Source organism: Heterocephalus glaber, unplaced genomic scaffold (genome assembly GCF_053883595.1).
Source record: "Heterocephalus glaber isolate CG9 unplaced genomic scaffold, H.glaber_assembly_v1.0 deba00001444, whole genome shotgun sequence".
Classification (NCBI taxonomy): Eukaryota; Metazoa; Chordata; class Mammalia; order Rodentia; family Bathyergidae; genus Heterocephalus; species Heterocephalus glaber.
Window position 1 is genome coordinate 1,828,610 of NW_028258297.1, and position 20,398 is coordinate 1,849,007.

General features: G+C 57.5%; 1 protein-coding gene across 7 annotated transcripts in view; it reads right to left on the bottom strand.

Moving 5' to 3' along the window:
* Tafa5 (TAFA chemokine like family member 5) overlaps positions 1-20,398 on the bottom strand; it is a 164,136-nt gene that overhangs the window by 88,777 nt on the left and 54,961 nt on the right. For 2 of the 7 annotated variants that reach the window (XM_087213666.1, XM_004845370.4), the window contains exon 1: positions 15,614-16,505. The exons of 4 other annotated variants lie outside the window; for them this stretch is intronic. In XM_087213666.1, coding sequence (XP_087069792.1) covers positions 15,614-15,704 — 91 coding nt within the window. In that variant the 5' untranslated portion in view covers positions 15,705-16,505. Of the gene's footprint in view, positions 1-15,613; positions 16,506-20,398 lie in introns of those variants that run through there. One more of the 7 variants, XM_004845372.4, reaches the window with a different exon arrangement.

Genomic DNA, 20,398 nt, shown 5'->3' on the forward strand with positions numbered 1-20,398 from the left:
GGGCTTCTCTGCACATCTGCCCAGTCCTTCTGTAGCCCGAAAACTGTCCCCAGTATATTAAAACAAAACACCATGATCCTCAAACTTTGACACAGTTTGAGAATGCGCCCAGAGCTGGCCAGCCACTGAGGCTGGCATGGTCACCAGAAAGGGATGTTTGGCCTGATGAGTCCCAGAGGCTGTGTCCCCTCCTGCTTCCCCCACCTTCTCTGATACAACTTTATCAGGGTGACTTGCAGGAAAACAACATTTTTTTTAATTAGATAGAAAAAAAATCTTCTGGAACAACAGCCACAATCTTTCTAGATTAGCCAAGCTTTGAAGTCCTCACGCTTCAGGCTTGTTAAACCTGCGAAATCCAGGCTGCGTTCAGATACATTTCAAAGCTCCAGAACATGCTTCCGCAACACAAAAGTTAAGATTTAAACCATAATACCACTAATTCCCCTGGAATGGAGCTTAAATAGAGCAGAATGAGAGATAATGAAGGTCCTGTTACAAATCACAGCGAAAGTTGCATTATCATACTTAACGATTTTTTTTGCATAATCTCACCACTTAATAAGGCTACAAGATATCATGTACAGGAAGTTTTAATTTATTCAGCTTGTAACTCCAGCTTTTGCAGTTGAGACAATCTCAGTTCTTAAAGGATTAGCACACAATGATGTCGGCATGGCCCTTCCTGGGCACTAATTAAACAGCAAGCGGGGGCCCTCGCGGCTGGGGGCAGAGGGAGAGGCTGCACAGCTGCCTGCCGTGCACCTGGACACAGGTACGGATGTGACTCCTCCCTGGCTGTGGCTGGCCTGGTGAATCTGCCCAGTCCACACAGAACCACCTGGCCCAGCCAGGTCTCAGGAGAGCCCAGCCATCCTATTCACCCAGGGGCTCCCAGCTGCAGGCTGGTGTGGGGACCTGGAGCAGTGACCTGTTTAACACACACATCTACTTCCTGACCTTCTCCATGTGACCAGGACAGCTCTCACCTGTCAGCTGCACCGGCTCCTGAGAAACTAGCTGGAACCCCTGAGTGTGATCACGCACACCCAGAGAAGGCCCCTGAAGTCCCAGCCCATCGGCAGTGGTGGCCGTGCCCCTCCTCAGCCACAGAAGGTGCAGGGACAGCTTTCCACCCCAAGCAAGCTTCCCTTGGGCCCCACAGGCTGCAGATACAGAGCTAGGTGGACAGCCCCAGTCACCCCAACCCCCAAGTCCACAGTGTGACTCTGGGCTCACAGAAACTCTGACTTCCACAATTGCCCAATGCGAGGCTTGGTTGCCAGTGTAGATAGGGCAGGGCGGGCAGCGAGTCTACAAGGATGTTCCCGGGGCACACGGGGCGCAGGAGCCTGAAGAACTTCTCTGGGCAGACCAGAAAGTGCTGGAGGCACACACGCTGCATGGCTCAGTGTAGGTAGAGCATGGTGGCATGGCGGCCACAGGTCCACAGAGAGCAGTGTCCCCCACAGTGACACCAGGGAGGGAGGTCCAGCCTTCATCGCTGCTGCCATGTTCCCAACCAGGATAGGCAGCTGCTCCTGGGAGGTGGCGTGCACATGCATCTGAGCACCTATGTGCACACTCCCAGGAGTGCTTGGTGCTGGGAATGCAGATGCATGGGTCACTCTGGCTGGCCAGGGTTCCCTGGTGATTACCCTGAACTGGGCCTGGCTCTGGTTGCTTGGGTGTGGTTCAAGCTCAGCTCCCCAGATCCCAGCAGGACAGCAGACCTGGCAGGCAAAGGGAGCCTGAGAGCCCCAAGGAGCTTCAGGCCTAGCATCGTGGCTAGAGGCTTCCATTTCCAGTAGTTTCACCACTGGGCTCTCAGGAAACCAGAGCTTTTTAAAAAAATTGTTGAGTGGATGGGAAAAATAAAATATGTAACTAAAGGAACAACCACAGCTGACCAGCACTGGGTGGCTTGGCTTCCTGGGTGACTCCAGCTTCCAGACCCATAGCACTGAGGATCTCAAGAGAGGTAATGACAGGGGCTCGGGAAGTTGCCCTGGGCTGGAAGCAGAAGGCACAACTTTGAGTACTCAACATTAGCATGCCACCTGCAGTGCTGGTCCAAGGGCCAGTGGAACATTTCTCTGGAACACAGTACTTACCCACAGCTCACCCACAGTACTCACCCGTGGACTCAGCCCACAGACCTCGGCCAGCCCCAGCAGCCCTACCATCCCTGCCATAGCCTGCAAGGTGCAGCTTCACATCCTGGCCAGCAGCCCCTGCCTACCGCAGGGCCTGAGGCCACCTGCCTGCAGAGCTGCTTCCTCCTCCCATGTCCAGCACCACGAACTGAGAACCCAGGTGGACCAGGGCCACTCACTCTCCTGTCCTGTGCCTCGGTTTCCCCATGGGCCACATCAGATGCTTTTCTGCCTCTATAGCCCTTTATCTCTGGCATCCCAGGAGAAGCTTTTCTGAGGTTCCATTTAATAAACCAGAAGCCACCCAGGTCTCGTGGAGCCACTGTGACCCAAGAGCAGCCACAGGCTGGGATGCGGCAGGGGAGGTAAGCAGGGAAAGGGCTTTGGACAGTCCCAGGCGACTCAGCTTTGGGCAGGACTCTGAGCAACCACCATCCTGGAGCTGCTGCCACCATCCTGGAGCTGCTGCCACCTCTAACACCTCATGGCTGCAGGCAAAGCTCTAGCCTGGGAGCTGCCCTCTCCTCTTCAGCAGGCCCCAGTCCCCAACCCCATGACTGCATTAGCCCCACAGCATCCCTCCTAGAGTAGGGGTTCTCATCCAGAGGCCCCGGCAGCATGCACAGGAAGCTCTGGGAGCTCTAAGCCTGTGTGTGCTGTGGGTCGCTCAAGGAGCTACACTGACACCCTCGTCCTCCTTGTGGGTCTGGCCCTGCGTGGAGGACCTGCAGGGCCTGTATCACTCCCATAGTGCCAGGGCAAGCTGAGACAGGAAGGATGCAAGCCCTTGTCACACACCACTGAGAGGAGAGCTGAGACTGGACCCTGGGGCTGTCACCTCAGGGTGCGGGCATCAGTGACCACTGGGACAGAATGAGCTCGTCCACTAGAGGCTATGCGCACAGTACAAAGAGGGTCTCTCACTCAGGCCCAGGGGTCGAGGGCAGAGGCCACCACACTGGACCCACTGGACCCACCAGAAGGACCCTGAGTCTGCATCCAGACAGATGCTGTACAGAAGCAGGTGGTGGGGGGCTCCTGGACCAGCGTGGGTGTCCCCATCTCCTCCACCTTTTGCTGGCTGAAGGACACTCATGGCTGAGCCAAGGCCAGGTTGTCCAGGTCAGGCTGAGGCTCTCCCTCCAGTGCTCTCACGCCTGACTCCACGGCCCTGGCACAGGCTCCCTGTCCTCTCTCTCAGCCCTCCACCAATGCCTCTTGTACGCAGTGTCCCCTCCCTATACCAGGAAGTGTCCCCTCCACAAAGCAAGCGCCTGCCCAGCACCTTCTGGTCACCTGTGTGCCCTTGACTGGGGTCAGACACGGGACCCCTCCTGCTCCTGGAGCCGGGCCACAGGCAGCAGGGCCAGCTCCTTGTTCCCGCTCACAGCCCTTCCCAGTGACACTGTGGAAACAATGCACAGAACCTAGCATTTTGCTCCTGCTGCCGAGTCACTGCCGAGCCACTGACTTAATGGAAAAGAGAAACATCTCAGTTTCGATTAACACGAATTAATCCATCAGGAATAAATCACAAACAAAATGAGTAGACTTTAGGAGCCTGTTTTAATAACATACCAGGTAAGTGCTAAATTGGCCACAGTCTATTCCAATTGGAGTAAAGGATACCTTCAGCAAGGCTGGGCACAAATGCCAAGCTGTTTCCCACAATTTCCTTTCTGAAAACTGAAAGGAGAACAAGAGGAGAATTAAGTTCCACGTGGACACAAAGCAGTGGGCTCCCAGAGGCACTCCCTGCTCGTCACAGGGCAGTCCTAGGCTATCAGAGTGTCTCCATCGGAAGCTGTCACAGAGCCCCAGCTGTCACGTGAACAAATGTGGGGTCCCCGGAGCCCCACAGCACACCGGGCTGAGGTCTGCACCGGGGTGCATTTGCTCCACCCTCCATGGAGGGTCCACCCGAACCTTGGAAGAGGCCGCATCTGGAGTGGGCCTCTTCACACACCTAACACAGGATCTCCTGACAGCCAGCCCGGTTCAGGGCAGGCCCTGATGCTCAGCTGGTGTCCTTCTGAGAGCCAAGGGAGAAAGGCGTAAAGAGAAAGCACAGTCACGTGTGACGGGCAGAGACGGAGTGACGCGGCCACGGCTGAGGAGGACCACAGCCTGCTGCAGCCCGGAAGCCAGGAGGAAGACCAGGACTGACGGTCCCTGGGACCCCAGAAGGTCCCACGCCAGGGCCACTCTCCTCTCCCGCTCTGACTCTGGGCCTGGGAAGGGACACGGCCCGGCACGTGAGGCCCAGCTTCTGGAGCCTGCCACAGCAGCCTCAGGACACACACAAGCTCTCCTCACTCTGCACTCCTGTCTCCCCCCGGTCTCAGGGGTCTCCTCACCCCCACTCCTCCCTGCACCCTTAAGGGTGTGATCAGTCTTCCACAAGCCGGGGCCTGAGGGGACCTCTTGTCCCTGTCCACAACTCTCCACGAACCCACTGCCTACCACTTCCTCACCCCATTCCTCTGTGCTCTCGGTCCACGGGTCAGCTCAGCCCTTGCTGTGCACTGGACACTTGGTAGGTGCTTGATAAACACGTTCCACCCACAGAGTGTCTCCTGCCCCTCAGGCACGCTAAGCCTCCCGGAATTTACCATATCCATGTGTCACTTGACTATGAAAAAGACACTTTCCATCACCCCGTAAATAGAAAGCTGCACCACTGCCATAAATAGAAGGTAACCATAAAAGTAAATACACAGCTATTAAAATGAAAAATGCCCCTCCGCGTCCTGCATAAAAGCCGCTTGCAGGCCAACAGTGGTGCGTGGTCCCAACTTGGGAAATGCTAAATTTATGGGTACAGGGACATCACACATTTCCAGGCTATCTGCCTCAGTCCCAGACCCTCTGGGGAAAACAACTTTTGCCTTCAACCCCACCCTCAGGTGGGCACATGTCTCCCCAAGGAGGAGCCAGAGTCATCACCTGGAGCCTCTGAGACACGTAGGAGACGGTTCGGGCTGCTCCGCCGAGAGTCACACAGTCAGGTGGGCCCTCCCTCGGGGCCGCTGGTCTCGCTGCCCCTTGCGTCCACTGCTTCCTCTTCTGGGACCCCCTGATAATTTCCCAGTGCCTGGTGGCTCCAGGCATCCCTGGCCCCACCTCTTCCTGCCCTTCCTCCCGCCTGTGTCTGCTTCTCCTCCCGTCCAAGGATCTGCCACTGGATTTTGCATGTGTCCTAAACAAGAGGATCTCACCTGCAGAGCCCTGACCAGGTCTAAAGACCTTTTTCCCAAATGGGGACGCGCTGAACTTTTGGGTGCCCCTGTCTCTGGGGGCCACCAGGGGACCCCTAGTGGCATCCACATCTCACCAGTGCAGGAATCCCAAGTCCTGCTGTCTCTTCTCACAGAATCATCTCAGGGGACCCACCAATGGCCCTTTCCAGTCCACCTCACTGCCTTCCCCTGTCCCAAGCCCAGGGCTGGACAGAGCAGGTGCTCAACACATGTACGCCGAACTGAAGCTGATACGTCTATCAGGGTTGTCCCCATGGCAACGGGCAGGAGGCGCAGGAAGCTGTCACCGTCAAGGCGTTCCCAGGGGACAGGAGGTCTGAAGACACTGTAGGGCTCTGCAAAGCACAGAGTTATTTATAATCGAGGTCTCGGGCTCTCCTATCAGTAGAGCGAATCACGGCCTGATCAACTGCCTCTGTAATCTGGGAGAAGGGAGGTAATTGGCTAATAAAATCCACCTTCTCCGAGGCAGACGCTGGCCTTGAAAAGAGTGTTTTAAAGGCTGCGTGACCTCTTCTAAATATACCTGGGACGATCACATGGGCCCCGGCTGGTTCCATGCAGCCCAGCAGGACTATCTTGGGGACAGGTCTTCCACAAACTCCTGGGCTCCTACCGGGCATCCTCGTAGAGGGCACCTTGCCTACCTGGGCCTGCCCAGGTGGGCACAGGGAGAGGAACACCCATGGGCAAGTGCAGAGGGCACATACCATCATCCTCTCCATGGGTTCTGCTGGCAAAGGGAGACCACAGCCCAGGGACTGGACTGGCACCCTGAGGTCACCAGCCTCACCCAAGGGGACTCGCTCTGAGCTCCGCAGGGGATCAGGACAGGGACCCAACCTCAGGATGGCACCCCATCCCACCCGACACCCTCATGCACCCTCCTTCCTGCAGGCACCCCAACACCCCGTGTGGTTCCTGGCATGCACAGCAAGGTCAGGAGAGGGTACAGGCCTCAGCTCGCAGGGGCCTCAGGTCCCTGCCTCCAGGGCTTGGCCAGGACTCTGTGCCTCTGCCCGTGAGTCTCCTCCAGGGCAGTCATGAAACAGGCGCTCTCCTCGAGGGTGGACTGAGGGCAAAAGGAGGTGACAGCTGAAAGCTACACAGTCACCTCCAAGGCCACCCCACCCCAGCCTGTGCTCAGTCCAGGCCTCTGTACCTCGCAGTCCCTCCAGAGTCACACTGGCCTCCCTGGTCCCCCTGTCCTCCCCTGAGCCAGATGACACAGGCAGAACTCGGCCCAGGTAGGGGCCACAGATAACCCTGGTGGCCTCCTCTCTGTACAGCCAAGAAGAGGCCCAGGACCAGGGTCCCTGGACACATCAGTCTCACCACTTCTCCTGGGAGAGAGAACGAGCTCTAAGAGGTGTAGCAGCCCAGAGAGGAGCAGATCACAGCCTCCTGCATGTCCTTGGAGCCCCGGAGACCACTGAAGGCCAGGATTTGCTTTCAGAAGTTCAAAAGGCTAAAGAAAGGACAGGCAGGAGGCTCTGTTTGGAACATGTAGCATGGTGGCAGGGGTTCAGGGAGCAGGTGAGGGCCCTGGTACCCCAGCTAGAGTGTGGGAGAGAGGTGCTCCACCCACCTACACGGGGCCCCACGAGCCACAGGCCACTCCTGGTGGTGCCAGAGCCCTACAGACCCTGCCAGTCTTCACCCATGGACAGGGTGCTACAGAGCTGGCCTCCTGGGCAGGGTGGTAACCTTCTCCAGAGCCTTCCCGAGGACCACTGCTGAGCTGCTCCGGGGATGCAGCTTTTCCAGAGGGGAGGACAGGACAGCCGCTCCCTACACTACCCAGCACAGCGCCTGCACACAGACAGAAGCCTGCAGGCAGGACAGGCGGATGGCTCTCTGGGAACAGAACCCAGCTCCTCATATCTGGGGACAAAACAGGCTGCAGGGAAGGCCACATCAGACCCGGGAGGGAGGACAGCTGCCATCCACAGCGCACATCCACTGGACAAACTGGCCTCTACTCTCAGAGAGAGTGTGTGCAAGGGCCAAAGAGACCAGCACACACGGAGTGGCAAGGGGACATCGCTGGCAACTCCAAAGCTGCTGGCATCCAGACCAGGGCCAGGGACAGCTCGGAGGGTGCGTCACTGACACCCACCCTGTGCTCCAGGGACAAGAGGTCACTCAGCCGGGAGCATCAGGCCCAGCCACCCCAGGATCTACTCCATGCTCCAGGACCCCTGAGCACCCAGCAGCCACACACGGGATGGGGCAGCAGTGGGATGGGGGCCCAGTGCCACGTCCGCCCCCATCCCCCGGAGAGGGGTCCTGTCCCTGTCCCTGGCCTCTCAGTGGCACATAGACACACCTAGTGCCTGAGGAGGTGGGCAGTCGGGTACGGCACAGGGGCCCACTGAGGAAGAAGTGTGGTGTCCAGGCCTACTATTGCCTGGCACAACCTCCCTCCCTGCCCCTACCCCCAGCCACTGAGGTGGCATCAGCAGCATCCCCCGGACCTGTCATCTCAGCACTTAGTAACCAGGCAACCAGCCGGAGGAGCCCGCAGGGTCCTTCACCTGGCTCACCAGGCCCACTGAGGGGTCCTCTTAGGACAGCAGGAGGCGGTGATGCTAGGCATAAGATGTCCTGGCCATCCCAGGACCCTCAGTCCTCAGCTGAGCACAGGACGTCTGGGCACCCCAGCACCCAAGCTCTCAATGCTCCTTCTAGGGCCACCTCCTGCAGGAACAAGCCCTGGACCCCAGGTCTGGCTGGTTCCTGAGGCAGACCTGGACTGGGGGTCTGGCCCAGTTCCCTTCTTGCTGGGCCCAAAGAATCACATGCTCTCTGTGAAGCCCCTCAGAACCTCCAGAGGAGGTTCTGGAGGCTAGGCAATCTCAGGAACCCCCAGTCCAGGGAAAGCACGTGACACAAGCCAGCCAATCAGTGCTCAGAGGAAAGGAAGGCAGACTGGGCCTTCCCTGGGGACCTGGCACCTGCACCCAGGTCCCTGAGCCCTGGGAAGGGCTGGGTTACTGCTGACAGCCCCAGGAGAGAGGTGCTGGAAGCCCAACCCGGGCATCAGGCTGTAAGGGTGGACAGGGCAGCTGCAGCCCATACCCCTGTCCAAGGCTGCCTCAGTGGCAGCAGCTCAGCTCCCTCTGTGCCCCATGAGACCACCAGGGCTTCCCCTCTGCCAGTGTGGTGCTCCACCAGCACGCCTGGACAGGACAGGACAGGGCAGGGCAGGGCAGGCCCAGCCACCGGGGCTCAGAGCCCACCTACCATGGCCCATGGCCCCTGTGGCCACCAAGCCTCACCTTCCGTCAGCCTGCCCACCCTGGCCTCAGGGCCAGCGGACATTTGATCTCCCGAGGTGATACTCACTTGCCTGTGGACACAGAGTGTTTGCCCTTCCTGTGGCCACGTCACGCACACAGACCCTACAGACATCACTCACGAATACGTAGCACAGCCACGCCACAGGTCACACACACACACCACACACCTTCCCTGCCTACGCCCTGACCTGCAGGAGGAAGGTGCAGAACCTTCTGGAAGGCTCAGTGCACAGAGTGGCAGGAACAGACCGACGCCAGGAACAGAGGACAGGGTTGCTGTGGGCTACCCTGCACCTCCCTCCTGCACGACAGGGCTGGGGCCACAGGTGTATGGTGTGCATGATCTGTGGTGTTGTGCGTGATGTGTGTCCGTGATGTGTGTAGGGTGGTATATGCGTGCATGTGGGTATGGTGTGTAGTACACATGTGTATATGTAGAGTGTGTGTGTGGTACATTTGTGGTGTGTGTGTAAGTGGTATGTGTGCATGGGTTACTTATATGTGGCTTGTCTGGTAGTTAGGCATCACCATGTGTATGTGTGTGTGTATGTGTGTGTGTATGTGTGTGTGTTGTATATGTGTGTAGCATGCATCAAGTGCACATAAGTGCCATTTGCACTGCTGTGTCTATGCGTGATATGTGTGTGGTGTGCATGGTGGTGTGTGTTTAGGTGTGGTGTACATGTAAACGTGGTGTGTATATGTGGTACGTGTTTGCAGGTAGGGTGCGTGACGTGTGTGGAATGTGCGTGGTGTGCCTGTATGTGTCGTACTGCGTGTATATGTGTGGTATGTGTGTGTGGTGTGTATAAATGTAGTGTGCAAATGTAGTGTGGGGGTGTGTGCACCTCTGCCGTGGCTGTGCATATGTGGTGTGTGTTTATGCAGTACGTGTGATGTGTGTGGTGTGTATGTGTGGAGTGCGTCGTATCTGTAAATGTGGTATGTATATGTGGTTTGGTGGGGTGTATATCGTGTGTGGCATCTGTGCCTGTGTGATATTTATGAGGTGTGATCAAAATATGTAGTATTCAATTATTTTTTAAAATGTCTTACAATGAAAGGCACATTGCTATGACTCCCCTCAAAATTCTCCCCCTTGCTTAAAACACACTTTTCCCATCATCCTTGCCACTGTCTGCAGCAGCTCTGGCGTCCTCCTTCCTGAGAGTATTCAGTTGTGCTGTCCTAGCTGCCTCGACGGCCTGAATTGATGTGAAACATCGACTTTCCCGGTCCTTTTAACTTTGGGGATGAGCCAGAAGCTGCATGAGGCCTGATCTGGTGAATAAGGTGAATGAGGACACAGGCTCATGCTTTCCTTCGACAGAAACTGCTACAAATATTTTTAATCAATTCAAGAGATTGAGGCAGCCACGAAAAAGACACTCAAGAAAGAAGACTCCAGAACAACTTCAGAAAGTGGCAAGAACAATCGGATAGGCCACCTAGGGGGAGGATTTTGAGGGGAACTCATGGCCATGTGTCTTTTACTATAACAAACATTATAAACTCTTTTTACCTTTTATTTTTATTATGCTTGTCTGCAGTACATAACGACGCATTTATCGTGGGGAGTTGGTACATGTACATAAATAACACAACTTAATTCTTTTTACTTCCCCTTTGATTGAAACAACCACACCTCACATACATGGTATGCAGTGTGATGTGTGAGAGGAGTGTGTGGTGTGTGTAAATGTGGCGTGGTGGCTGTGTATCTGTGAGTAGGATCTGTGTGGAGTGCACGTATATACGTGGAACGTGTACGGACATGATGTGCGTGCTGTGGGTGTAACACGGCAGTGACCTGTGGTCGGGCCTCCCGAGCCGTGGCCTCTGGCGGGTGGGTTCACCAGCAGGCTGTGCCCAGGTGGGAGGAACAGACTGAGACCCTGGGGCTGCTCAGGGTCAGGCAGCACGCGGCCCACTGTGAAGCCAAACGTGATCCAGGGGCCCAAATCCACTTGCCAAACAAGGCCAGTAGCAGCCGCTCGTTAGGTGCAGCTCCCAACCTCACGGTCACCCTGTACACCCTGCACGGGCTCACATCCTAACAGCCCATCCCTGTCCCATCTGCCCCTGCTCTCACTGACACGCAAACGGGATGGAGGACCAGCCCTACTGCACACCCTCAGGTGTGTCTCTGCTCCCTAATTATGCAGCTATATTTTAAATCAAGTTCACAATATGTGCTCATAAATTTTTATATGCTTAGGTGGATTACATGCAAGGGACTAAATACCCACGAGTATTTAATTGCATACATTACTGTGTGTGCACGCACAACAAAACACATAGAAAAATGTGAGAAACCGACCATTCTGCAACCACCTGCCCCACACCTCTCCCAGGCCCAGGGCTGCTGAGCCGAGGGGTGTGGCCACTCCTCCAGAGCTGGGGACATGGCCTCCTCTACTGCCCCTTGCTCCCTGCCCCATGACCCTGCCCAGTGCTAAGGGCCCAGAGAAATGACAGTCCTGAGCCTGAGTGAGAGACTGACATCCTCCTCTGTGAGGTTTTCAGACATCAAGTTGAGGCGGAAGCAAGACAGAGAGGGATGAGTCTCCCCACGGCTGCAGGATGACAGCCCGAGTCTCGTCCCTCCTGGTGGACAGAGTGGTTGGACTTCTGGAAGGGCACGGCTCAGGCCCCTCGTCCTGCACTAGGAGGCTGGGACTCAGCCTCCCGCCTCCAGCAGGCCTGCGCTGACCCGGCGTGTCTGAAAGTCACCTCCATTACCAATCCCTTTATGCTTTAACTTTTACAGTTGTCAGACACTCAGCCCATGAGAATCCTATTACAGTGAGTGTAGGTTTTATTTAGATTCTGTGTCACACAAGAAATGATAGTAAATGATGATAAAGGAGCTGGTTATTTTTAACGCCTTTCCAATGCCACCCCCGCCCCCCCGATGGCCAGTCAGTCATCCCTGGCCTCACCACATGGTCTGCAGTCAGGGAGTGGCCACGTCAGGGGGTACTGCACTCGGTCCAGCCCTAGCACTGAGAGCATCCTGTCCTCAGAGGGACCCTGTGGGCAGCAGCTGGAGCCCCTGGGCAAAGCTGAGGCCCCTCCTCCAAAGGCAGCCCAGAGCCCTCCCAGCACCAGGCCTGGCGCTCACGGCCTGGGCAGGAAAAGGATGCCGGATCCAACTTGGACCGGAGAGTTGAGCAGGGCTGCTGGGATTTCCTCTTCCTTGAAGGCTCGGGCCTGGAGCCATCCTCTCCTCCTCTCCCCTGCCATCACAGGCTCTAAAGAGGAGGTGGCACAGCCTCAGGCCCCCAGCAAGAACTGTGAGGCTGCTTTGGACAGGCCCATTGGGTCCCTGAGCCTGCACCCAACCCAGGATGCTCCCCCGTGAAGCCCTGCCCTGCCCACTGCCAGGCCTGGCTATGGTAGATGTTTAGAACAGGAATGATGATTGTTTTTGCATTCAGTGGACGTTGTTTATGGACTCTTAGAGCCAAGAACTCTGCTGTGTCACCAAAGACCTTTGTCTTTATTTTAAAAAGAAAACTGGTCAATACAACAAGTATCCAAAGGCTCAGCGCCGGCTGCCAATCTTGTTAGGTGGCACCAATTAATGGTCACTGCAAGGAACCTCAATTAGCACCGTCCAGATGCCTGCTCCGGGTTAAGCACGCCCCTGCTCACTCGGCCCTGTGGGCTTGTGGAGTTGACGTTTTACTTCCAAAACAGTGAGCTCACTAAGTAAATGAAAGTTGGATCCTGTTTACTTGATCAACAGTCTGCCCTCGGAGCAGCTGCTGAAGACGGGCAGGCTAAGGCCACTCAGGAAGTGCCCAGGAATGAAGGCGCAGGGACACTGCTCAGGCGGTGGAAAGCACACGTTAATCTCCCCCACAAGGTCTCGATATTAACCCACTAAAGAGGCTTTTTAATAGCACACTCGGCCCAGGGAACTCACTCCCTGCCATCAAAAGGATTTGCAAAGAGAGTTAAACCTCAAATCCACAGCTCAAATCCAAGTCCCTGTGCACACAAAGGACTGCCAGTGAGCTCCTGGCCCTTTCTGTCTCCTCTGGGTCCTTAACCCCCGAGGTCCCCAACCTGGGCCACCACAGCCTGCCCAGGTTGCCTGGCTTTTAGTCGCCTGCTCTCTGCAGTACGGTCCTACTCCTCCTCCTGTCATATGAAGTAGCCACATCAAAATCAGGAAGCTGGGCGACAGGATCCTGGTGCAAAGGGCTCAAAGACTTCAAGAGAAAGGTATTAAAGTCTTTGGAAAAGTGCAGTGAAAATCTGTATATTCCAGCTGTTGCCATAACCCTGTACTGTCACTGTGAGACTGCACATAATTACAGAAAAGCACAGCCTCCGGCCTCCACCCCCACCCCTGGCCCCATCTTCACTAGCTCAGAATCACCACCATCTGCACACCTTCTCTTGGAGGGTCACTGTGTCCTGAGAGTCTGGCAGCAGGTCACAGGACTGCCCAGGCCCTCTGTCCCCTGGACCCCACACTGCAGCCATACTTTCCCAGCCGTCCAGCTACCTGCTCTGGCCGCACAGTGGGCAGGGCCTGTTTTAACAAACCTTGGGACAACCCAGAGCTGCAACCAGGACCACAATTCGCCTCTCTGGGTTCACAGCCCTATGCATCTTCCCAGCCGCTATGAGACAGACCCTCGAGAGAGAGGGACCGATTAGCCATGGAGTGGCCTGTATCTCCACACAAAAGGGGGAGGGTAGAAAAACGGTTCCCCGAGTCCCCCATTCTTCGCCCCTGAAACACCAGATTGGTGGAAAAGGCTATTTAAACAGCTCTTTCCCACTCCATCCCCAGGCAACAAGTCACAGTGGTCCTGGCTGCTGGCTCTGGCCCTCCTGCTGGCCTCTGAGAGCCACCTTCTAACCTCTCCCTTCAGATCCCAGGGCTCCTGACCCCAAGGGACCCAAGGGCACTGAGCAAAGACAGGCTGCTGCCCCTCCCTGACCTTTCAGACTGAGGCTGGCTGCCAAGGACACTGGAAGCAGACAGCAGAGCCAATGGGCACAGTGTCAACACTAGGACTTGCAGGGCCCTGGGGCCACGAGTGGGCTTGGACTTTCCCGGACTGCTGTCTCAGAGATACCTGTGCCTCCCCGGCTGTACCCGGGCATGCACATGTCTGCCCAAAGCAAGCACTGGGCTCCTGTGTGGGGTGCCCTGCAACCCATCCTCAAGAAGCACCGTTTGTTCCCCGATACACACTGGCTTGTAATGCCTCACACCCAGCCACTCACGAGACAGGAACTTTGCCCGGCACCAAAGACAGATTCCTAGAGCAGCGCCTTCAGAAGACTTTGGACTGGTGGGTCCCCAAGAAGCAGAGAAGGAGGGACAACAGGGCCACCTGGCCTCAAACAGCCAGTTGTTCCCTGGGTCAAGAACTCATGCCTGTTATACACCATCCACAGTTGGCCTCATCTGACCTCCTCAGAGAAGCACTGAAATGATAATGAGCTTGCTCCTTGCAAACAAGGACACCCCACTAAAGAGTAGGCAGTAGGAAAGACCAATCACTTGTGGCCCAAATCAGCCCCTAAAGCATAGAGACCCTATTGCTGAGTGCCTGTGACTTCTGGTTTAGCAGACCCTGGCTGAAAAAGAGCCTTCTGGGGACAGTCTGGAGGAAATGAGTCCTTAGCAGAAAGGACAGCCACACCAGCTGGGGGACCACCACCCTGGGCAGAAGCACCGCTGCTGAGGTAGGTCAGAGCCAGCAAGTCTGGCCTCCCTTCCAGGAAGGGCCCAGTGAACCTCCATGGAGCAGTAAACTTGGGCAGCTTCTGCTTGCCCTGAAACTCAGTCGAGGCCTGGAAGCATGACCCAGGCCAAGGCCACAGGACTGGGGAGCTCACACACCTATGTGCTTGGAGCACCCAGCAGGTCATTAATTAGTCAGGGAAGCAACTGAACCTTGCAAGGCCTTCCTCTGTAGGAACCCACAGCTAATGAAAAGGAAAAGCCATCTTCAGCAGGCCAAGGCCACACCGGGCAGTGGGTACCACCCTGGGAGACAGGCATCTGAGTTCCTACTGTCCACATGGGCAGGGCAAGCCCAGCCCAGGTGCACCTGACTGACCCTGCTTCAGGGGAGGCCGGTCCCCAGTGCTACGAAGTTTCCAGCAGGGTACCCACCAACTGCACCTGCCAGCACACCCGGCACCAAGGACAGGGTTCCCCAAGCAAGCGGTCCCTCTAGCTGCAAGAGTCCAACTTTCACCAGACATTGCCTCCACCTGACCCTGAACTAGGACCAGAGTCCTGCATTGTGGAAAGGACCAGAACTCGTTGAGGGATTTGGACTCCAGACTGAAACACCTTGCACTCCAAGGCGGGGTCGAGGGTCCCGACCAAAGGTAGTATAAGGCTTGCGGCGCAGAATGCCGATCAAGCCTGGGCCCTGCCCCCACCCCCCCTCCGGCCACTCATGCTCCCCCAGCCGCGGCCCACCAGCCTGGCTGGCTCAGAGCCCACCCTAGCCTGGCTTGCCAATGTGGAGCGCTGGTGCCATCTACCGAGGGCCCGCAGCGTGCGGGCAGGCTCCGCGGCCACCAAGCCATGTGGTCAAGGGACCAGGCTCCGGTGGCCGGGAAGGAACCAAGGCCGCTGCGCGCCCTGGGCCCCACATCACATCAGGGTCTTGAATGCCTCCCTGGGGCCCCTCGGGCGTGGAGTGGCGCGTTTCGGGCCGGATAGGAATCCCAGTCCTGGACTTAGGTCCAGGAAGGCTCCAGCCTCCAACCGCCGGGCCCCACAGGGTTGCCCGTGGAGCCTGGACTGAGCGTCGGTAGAAAGCGTCGGAAGCCAGGGGTCGCTGAGGCCCTGAGAGCCACCCGGAGCGCGGGGGACGGCGCCGTGGACCGCGCGCGCGGGGACAATTACCTTCTGTGAGGAACTGCGCGTGGATCACCAGGACGAGGAAGCAGCAGAGCGCGGCCCCTGCGAGTGCCCAGAGCGCCTTCAGGAGCTGCATCGCGGACTGCCCGCTCGGCCGACGCCCCCGAAGCCGCGCTGCGAAAGTCCAGGCGCCGCATCAGCGCCCCACCGGGTGCAGCCTCCGCGGCCGCCCGCTCAAGCCCCCATGCACGCCGCGCCGCGCTCTGCCGCGACTGGCGGCGCCACTCCGGGAGGCGACTCTGTCTTTGCGAGCAGGGGGAGGGGTGGGCGAGGAGGAGGACGCGGGGAGGGGGCGGCGGGCGCGGGGGCGGGGAGGTTAGCGGAAAGTCTCGGGCCGCGGCGGCCGCCGCTCCGGCCACTCGGCCACCATCGCGGGCTGCGGGGCGCCAGGGGCCGGGGCGCAGGGGGGCGGCCGCCGCGGCCCCATGAATCGGCCCCGCCGCCGCCCGGAGCCTCGCAGCTGGCAGGGCCCGGACGGCGGGCCGCGGATGGCGCAGCGGCCGGCGGCACGGGGGGCGGGGGGGTCCGGCCCGGCCCGGCCCGGCCCTGCTCAGCCTGACGCCCCCCCGCGCGTTCGGCGTCGCCTTCCTCCTCTTCCTTTTTTCTTCCTTCGGGTCCTCTTCCTGCGCCGCCGCTGCTGCCCGGGTTCGCTCCGGCCCGGGGCTCAGGGGGCCGCCACGCCACCGCCGTCACCGTCTCCGCGAGCCGGGCTCGGGGCTGGGGCTGTGCGCCGCGCACCGGGCCGCCGCACCATCACCTCGGCCCAAGCCGCTGCGACCCAACTTGCGCGGTCCGGGTCTCCGCGCCGCTCGCCTCCGGGACGGGGCCTCCGCGCGCCCGGGATCCTGCACCTCTGCTGCTGCCGCCGCTGCCGCCGCCGCTGCCGCCGCCGCCGCCGCCGCCGCCGGGATGGGTCGGGGCCCTGCGCGCCGCGGGCCGCCTGCGCCGGGGTCGCCGCGCCGACAGGTGGGGCCGGCGACGCCGCGCGCCTCGCCGCCCGCGGGACGCCGCCGCTTCGGCCCTGGGGCGCGCGCCCGCCGCTCTGCTCGTCTCGGCGCAGTCCTTTCTGGAGAGGCGGCGGGAGGGGAGCGCGGCGCGGATCTCCGCCAGCCCAGGCGCAGAGCCGCACTGTCTGCGCTCCGCCGGGTCCGCGGAGCTGCCGATGCGCACTGGGCCTCGCGGGGGACCCCGGGGACCCCGGCCGCCGTGCAGCGCCCCCGCCTGGCGCGCCAGTGGGTCAGGTGGGGCCGGTCCAGCCGAAAACTGCGGGTCGGGCTCCACCTAGGTGCTCAGGAGCCTCACTGCAGAGCCGGCCGCCGCCGGAGTGTGGAGCGGGGGACGCGCGGCCTGAAGTCGAGTCCAAGCCCTGTGTACCTCACGGTCCAGGAGAGGCCATGACCTGGGACTGACCGGTGGCTGGATGGGCTCAGAGCAGGCTTCTTTGTGGGTCTGAAAACGCACATCTGCCTGGAAACGCGGGCGCACGCACACGCTGGGCCCTGCTGTTTGCCATCCTTCTCCAGTGGCCCTAAACCGGAAAACACGCTGTAGATGCCCAAGGTCTGCTGGGAGGGAGCAAGCCAACGCCGGCCCACACCGCCTCTGTTCCTCCTCCAGGAAAGGCGTGTTTGTTTCTGCCCAAAGTCCCTTCCCACAACCCCATCTCAGAGTAGGGGGCACTGGTGTCCTATATCCAGAGCTCAGCTCCTGGACCGGCTCGGCAGGCCTTAAGGCATGTGTGCCTGCACCGAATTTCAAATGCCAGCTCTGGGCAGAAATCAGGGCCTGGTCCCTGCCTGAACCTATGCCCTGGCCTGTGGGGGAGTCCTGAAAGCGAGGAGCCTGCAGGGTAGTGGCTTTGCCGAGAAGTTGTGTCCTAGCCTGCAAGTGTGTATAGGCCCGGTAGGTTAAGAAGCCAGCCCTGAAGGGCTCTTAGAGGTCAGAGAGATCGAGCCTCTCACTGTACATGGGGGTAAACTGAGGCCTCCAGAAGCATGAGACCTAGCACCAAGTCAACTAGCAAGTTAAGGTTATAGCCAGGACTGCCCCCAAGCTCCGTGCTGTTTGCCTGACCTGGCAGTTGTGCCCACACCTGGTCAGACAGAAGCTGGCTGAAAAGCAATTTATCACCTCTGGACGCCATGGCCCTGGCCTCCACCCAGCAAGCTAGGAGAGACAAGCCCAGGCCCAGTACCTCACCGGGAGAGAAGCCCCAGGCTCCACCAGCCAAGGAACTAGGAAACTCTGGGCCTGCCCTGGAAGAGCCTGCAATTCCCTCCCTGTGCAGCCCCTCTCCAAACCCTACTTCCTGTAAGTGCTCCCACCCCTTCACCCCTAGACCTCTGCAGTAGAGCTGTCCAGGCTGCAGCCCTCAGGATCCTGCCCTCCGTGGCTTACAAAGCCTGACCTCCGCCAAGGTCACTGGCCTCTAGCCTCCCCTGGAGCAGGCTCTGCACCCAGTGAGCTCAGAGCCTCGGGGATGCTCATACACTGGGCACAACCTTGGCCCCGGAAGGACCTCAATCAAGAGAGGAGCCACCTCTGACGTCTCCTCTGTCCCCAATCAGGTGCATATTGTCTAAAGCCTGGAAAATTGAAGAGTATCTTAAATACACCAAGGGAACTTTCAAAAAACTAACAATTTGGAGAAACCTTTTGTAAAGAGAACTGGAGAGGACAAAGAGAAAGGAAGTTCATAAAGAGAGGCAGGGCTTACTGATATAATTGCACCAGGTGGGATGTGTGGCCTATTGTCGTGGGGAACAAAATTCTTAGAGGCAAGACTTCTGTTAGGAAATATGTGGGGTTTTGCTGGTGCCCTGAAAAGAAACCTCAGGATAAAATGGAGAAACCTGAGCTTGGCACCCAGAACAGCTGGTTAACTACAAACCAAGGGGGCCGGGATGCCACTGGGAAGTCAGCTCAGGATGGCAGCATGTGACTTCAAGTGAATGAAACCAGTCCAGGCCCAGGGGGCACACCAGTCTCCCTGACATGAATGACTGTAAAGGCAATAGAGCCACATGGTGTCGAGAAGGAGAACAGCCAGGACAGAGAAGACAAGAGGCCTGGGCACTGGTGCTGTATAGAAAAGCGGGGCCACGGGAAGAAGCAAAAGGGGGATGACACATCCAAGGGGCACGGACAGTGATGTGGCTGGTGGGTATCTGCTAGGAAGCTGTATCTGCAAAAGTCCTGGGCAGGCGTGCCCACCCCAACCTTCTTACAGTAAGTTCAGCTCACGCCAGAGCCAGAAACTATCCTAAGAGGGGCTGGGTGCCCGGGGCATGGGGGAAATGTGCAAGGTACTTACCATGTCTCTAACTAAAAGTTAACATGGCACATGAGCATGTGGGCAGTAAACACAAGAGTTTAGCTGTAACTGTGACTTTGTCACCAAAAGAAATCATGGGTATTTTCCTATCGCATTATAGCTTTCATGGTTATCCCAGTATATTGCTTATGTTCACTGTTAACTTCAAATTACGGTTGTCCCACCGCTAGACTTTGTTATGTAATGTCTTAATAAAGAAGCAAGCATGTTTCTATATCAAATAGGTTTTGTAACATTTGATAACTGCATTTTAATATAATTGGTTTTCTTAGTAATCTTACACATTTTTTAGTTTATTCTGAGATGGTCTGGGCTTCCAGAGATGGAGAATTATTCCCACCATCCCCTGTCCTAGTGAGAAAACGCCCAAGTATGAACCAGAGCACAGGGCACTTGAGGACTTCAGCCCTTCATGGAAAACAAGACAAACAAGTCTAAAGGTGGCATGAGTTCCCCAAATCTGGGCTGAAATGCTCAGTACTGGTCCATCCTCGGGGAACTATCTGCCTATCAGCTCTCTGCTGGTTTCCAGGGGCACTCGCCCTTCCACACGCCCTGCCCATTTGCAAAGAAAACAGGCAGAGGCCACAGGGACACCCAGGTCAGCGGTGACCCCAGAGCTTTCCCTATACACTGGTGCCTGTACTAGCATTCAGACGGGGCCTCCCAGGCAGGGCCATCAGACGTCTGGAGAGCCAGGCCTGGAGCGGAAGAGGCTGGAGATGAGTGTGCTCTGGGCCTGAGTCTGAGAGGACAGAAGTAATTCGGGGAAGAGTGAGGTCATCATCATAACTCTAAATAGCGTCACTGGATGCCATCAAAGAACTATCAGCCTCCTGTGAAAAATGCAAAAGCAGAGAAGAAGGGTCTCCAAGATCAACACTGCTGACCAGCTTCAAGAGACAGGACATTTGGAAAGAGGGTGAAAATGGAAGCCAGGTGGAAAACAAAGACACAGAGCAAAGAGCTCCCAGGAAACAAGAGGGAAGGAAAAGCAGAGGAAAACAGATATGGAGGCAACATCCAGGTGCCCAGCAATCCTGTGTCATAAATCACCAAGGAGACAATGAGGACATCCCCAAATCAATGGGCACATGTCTGCAGACTGTGGGGCTTGCTGTGTTACAAACACATCTAGGGCAGATCTGGATCAGAGCATGACCAGAAACTTTCAACCCTGCGGAATAAAAAGGCCATCACTGGGCCGGGGATTTAGCTCAGTGGTTCCAGCGCCTGCCTTGAAAGCCCAAGGTCCCCTGTTAGATCCCCGGTACCGGAAAAAAAAAAAAAAAAAAAAAAAGGCCACCACTGACAAATCCATTCCTTCCACGAAGCTGGAAATAAACAGACCCTGAGCTTTTCCTCATCAACATTGGCTTCTGGGAGCAGCAAACAGTGACAAGAATGTCAGGACCCCTGGAGTGGGACATTGGCCT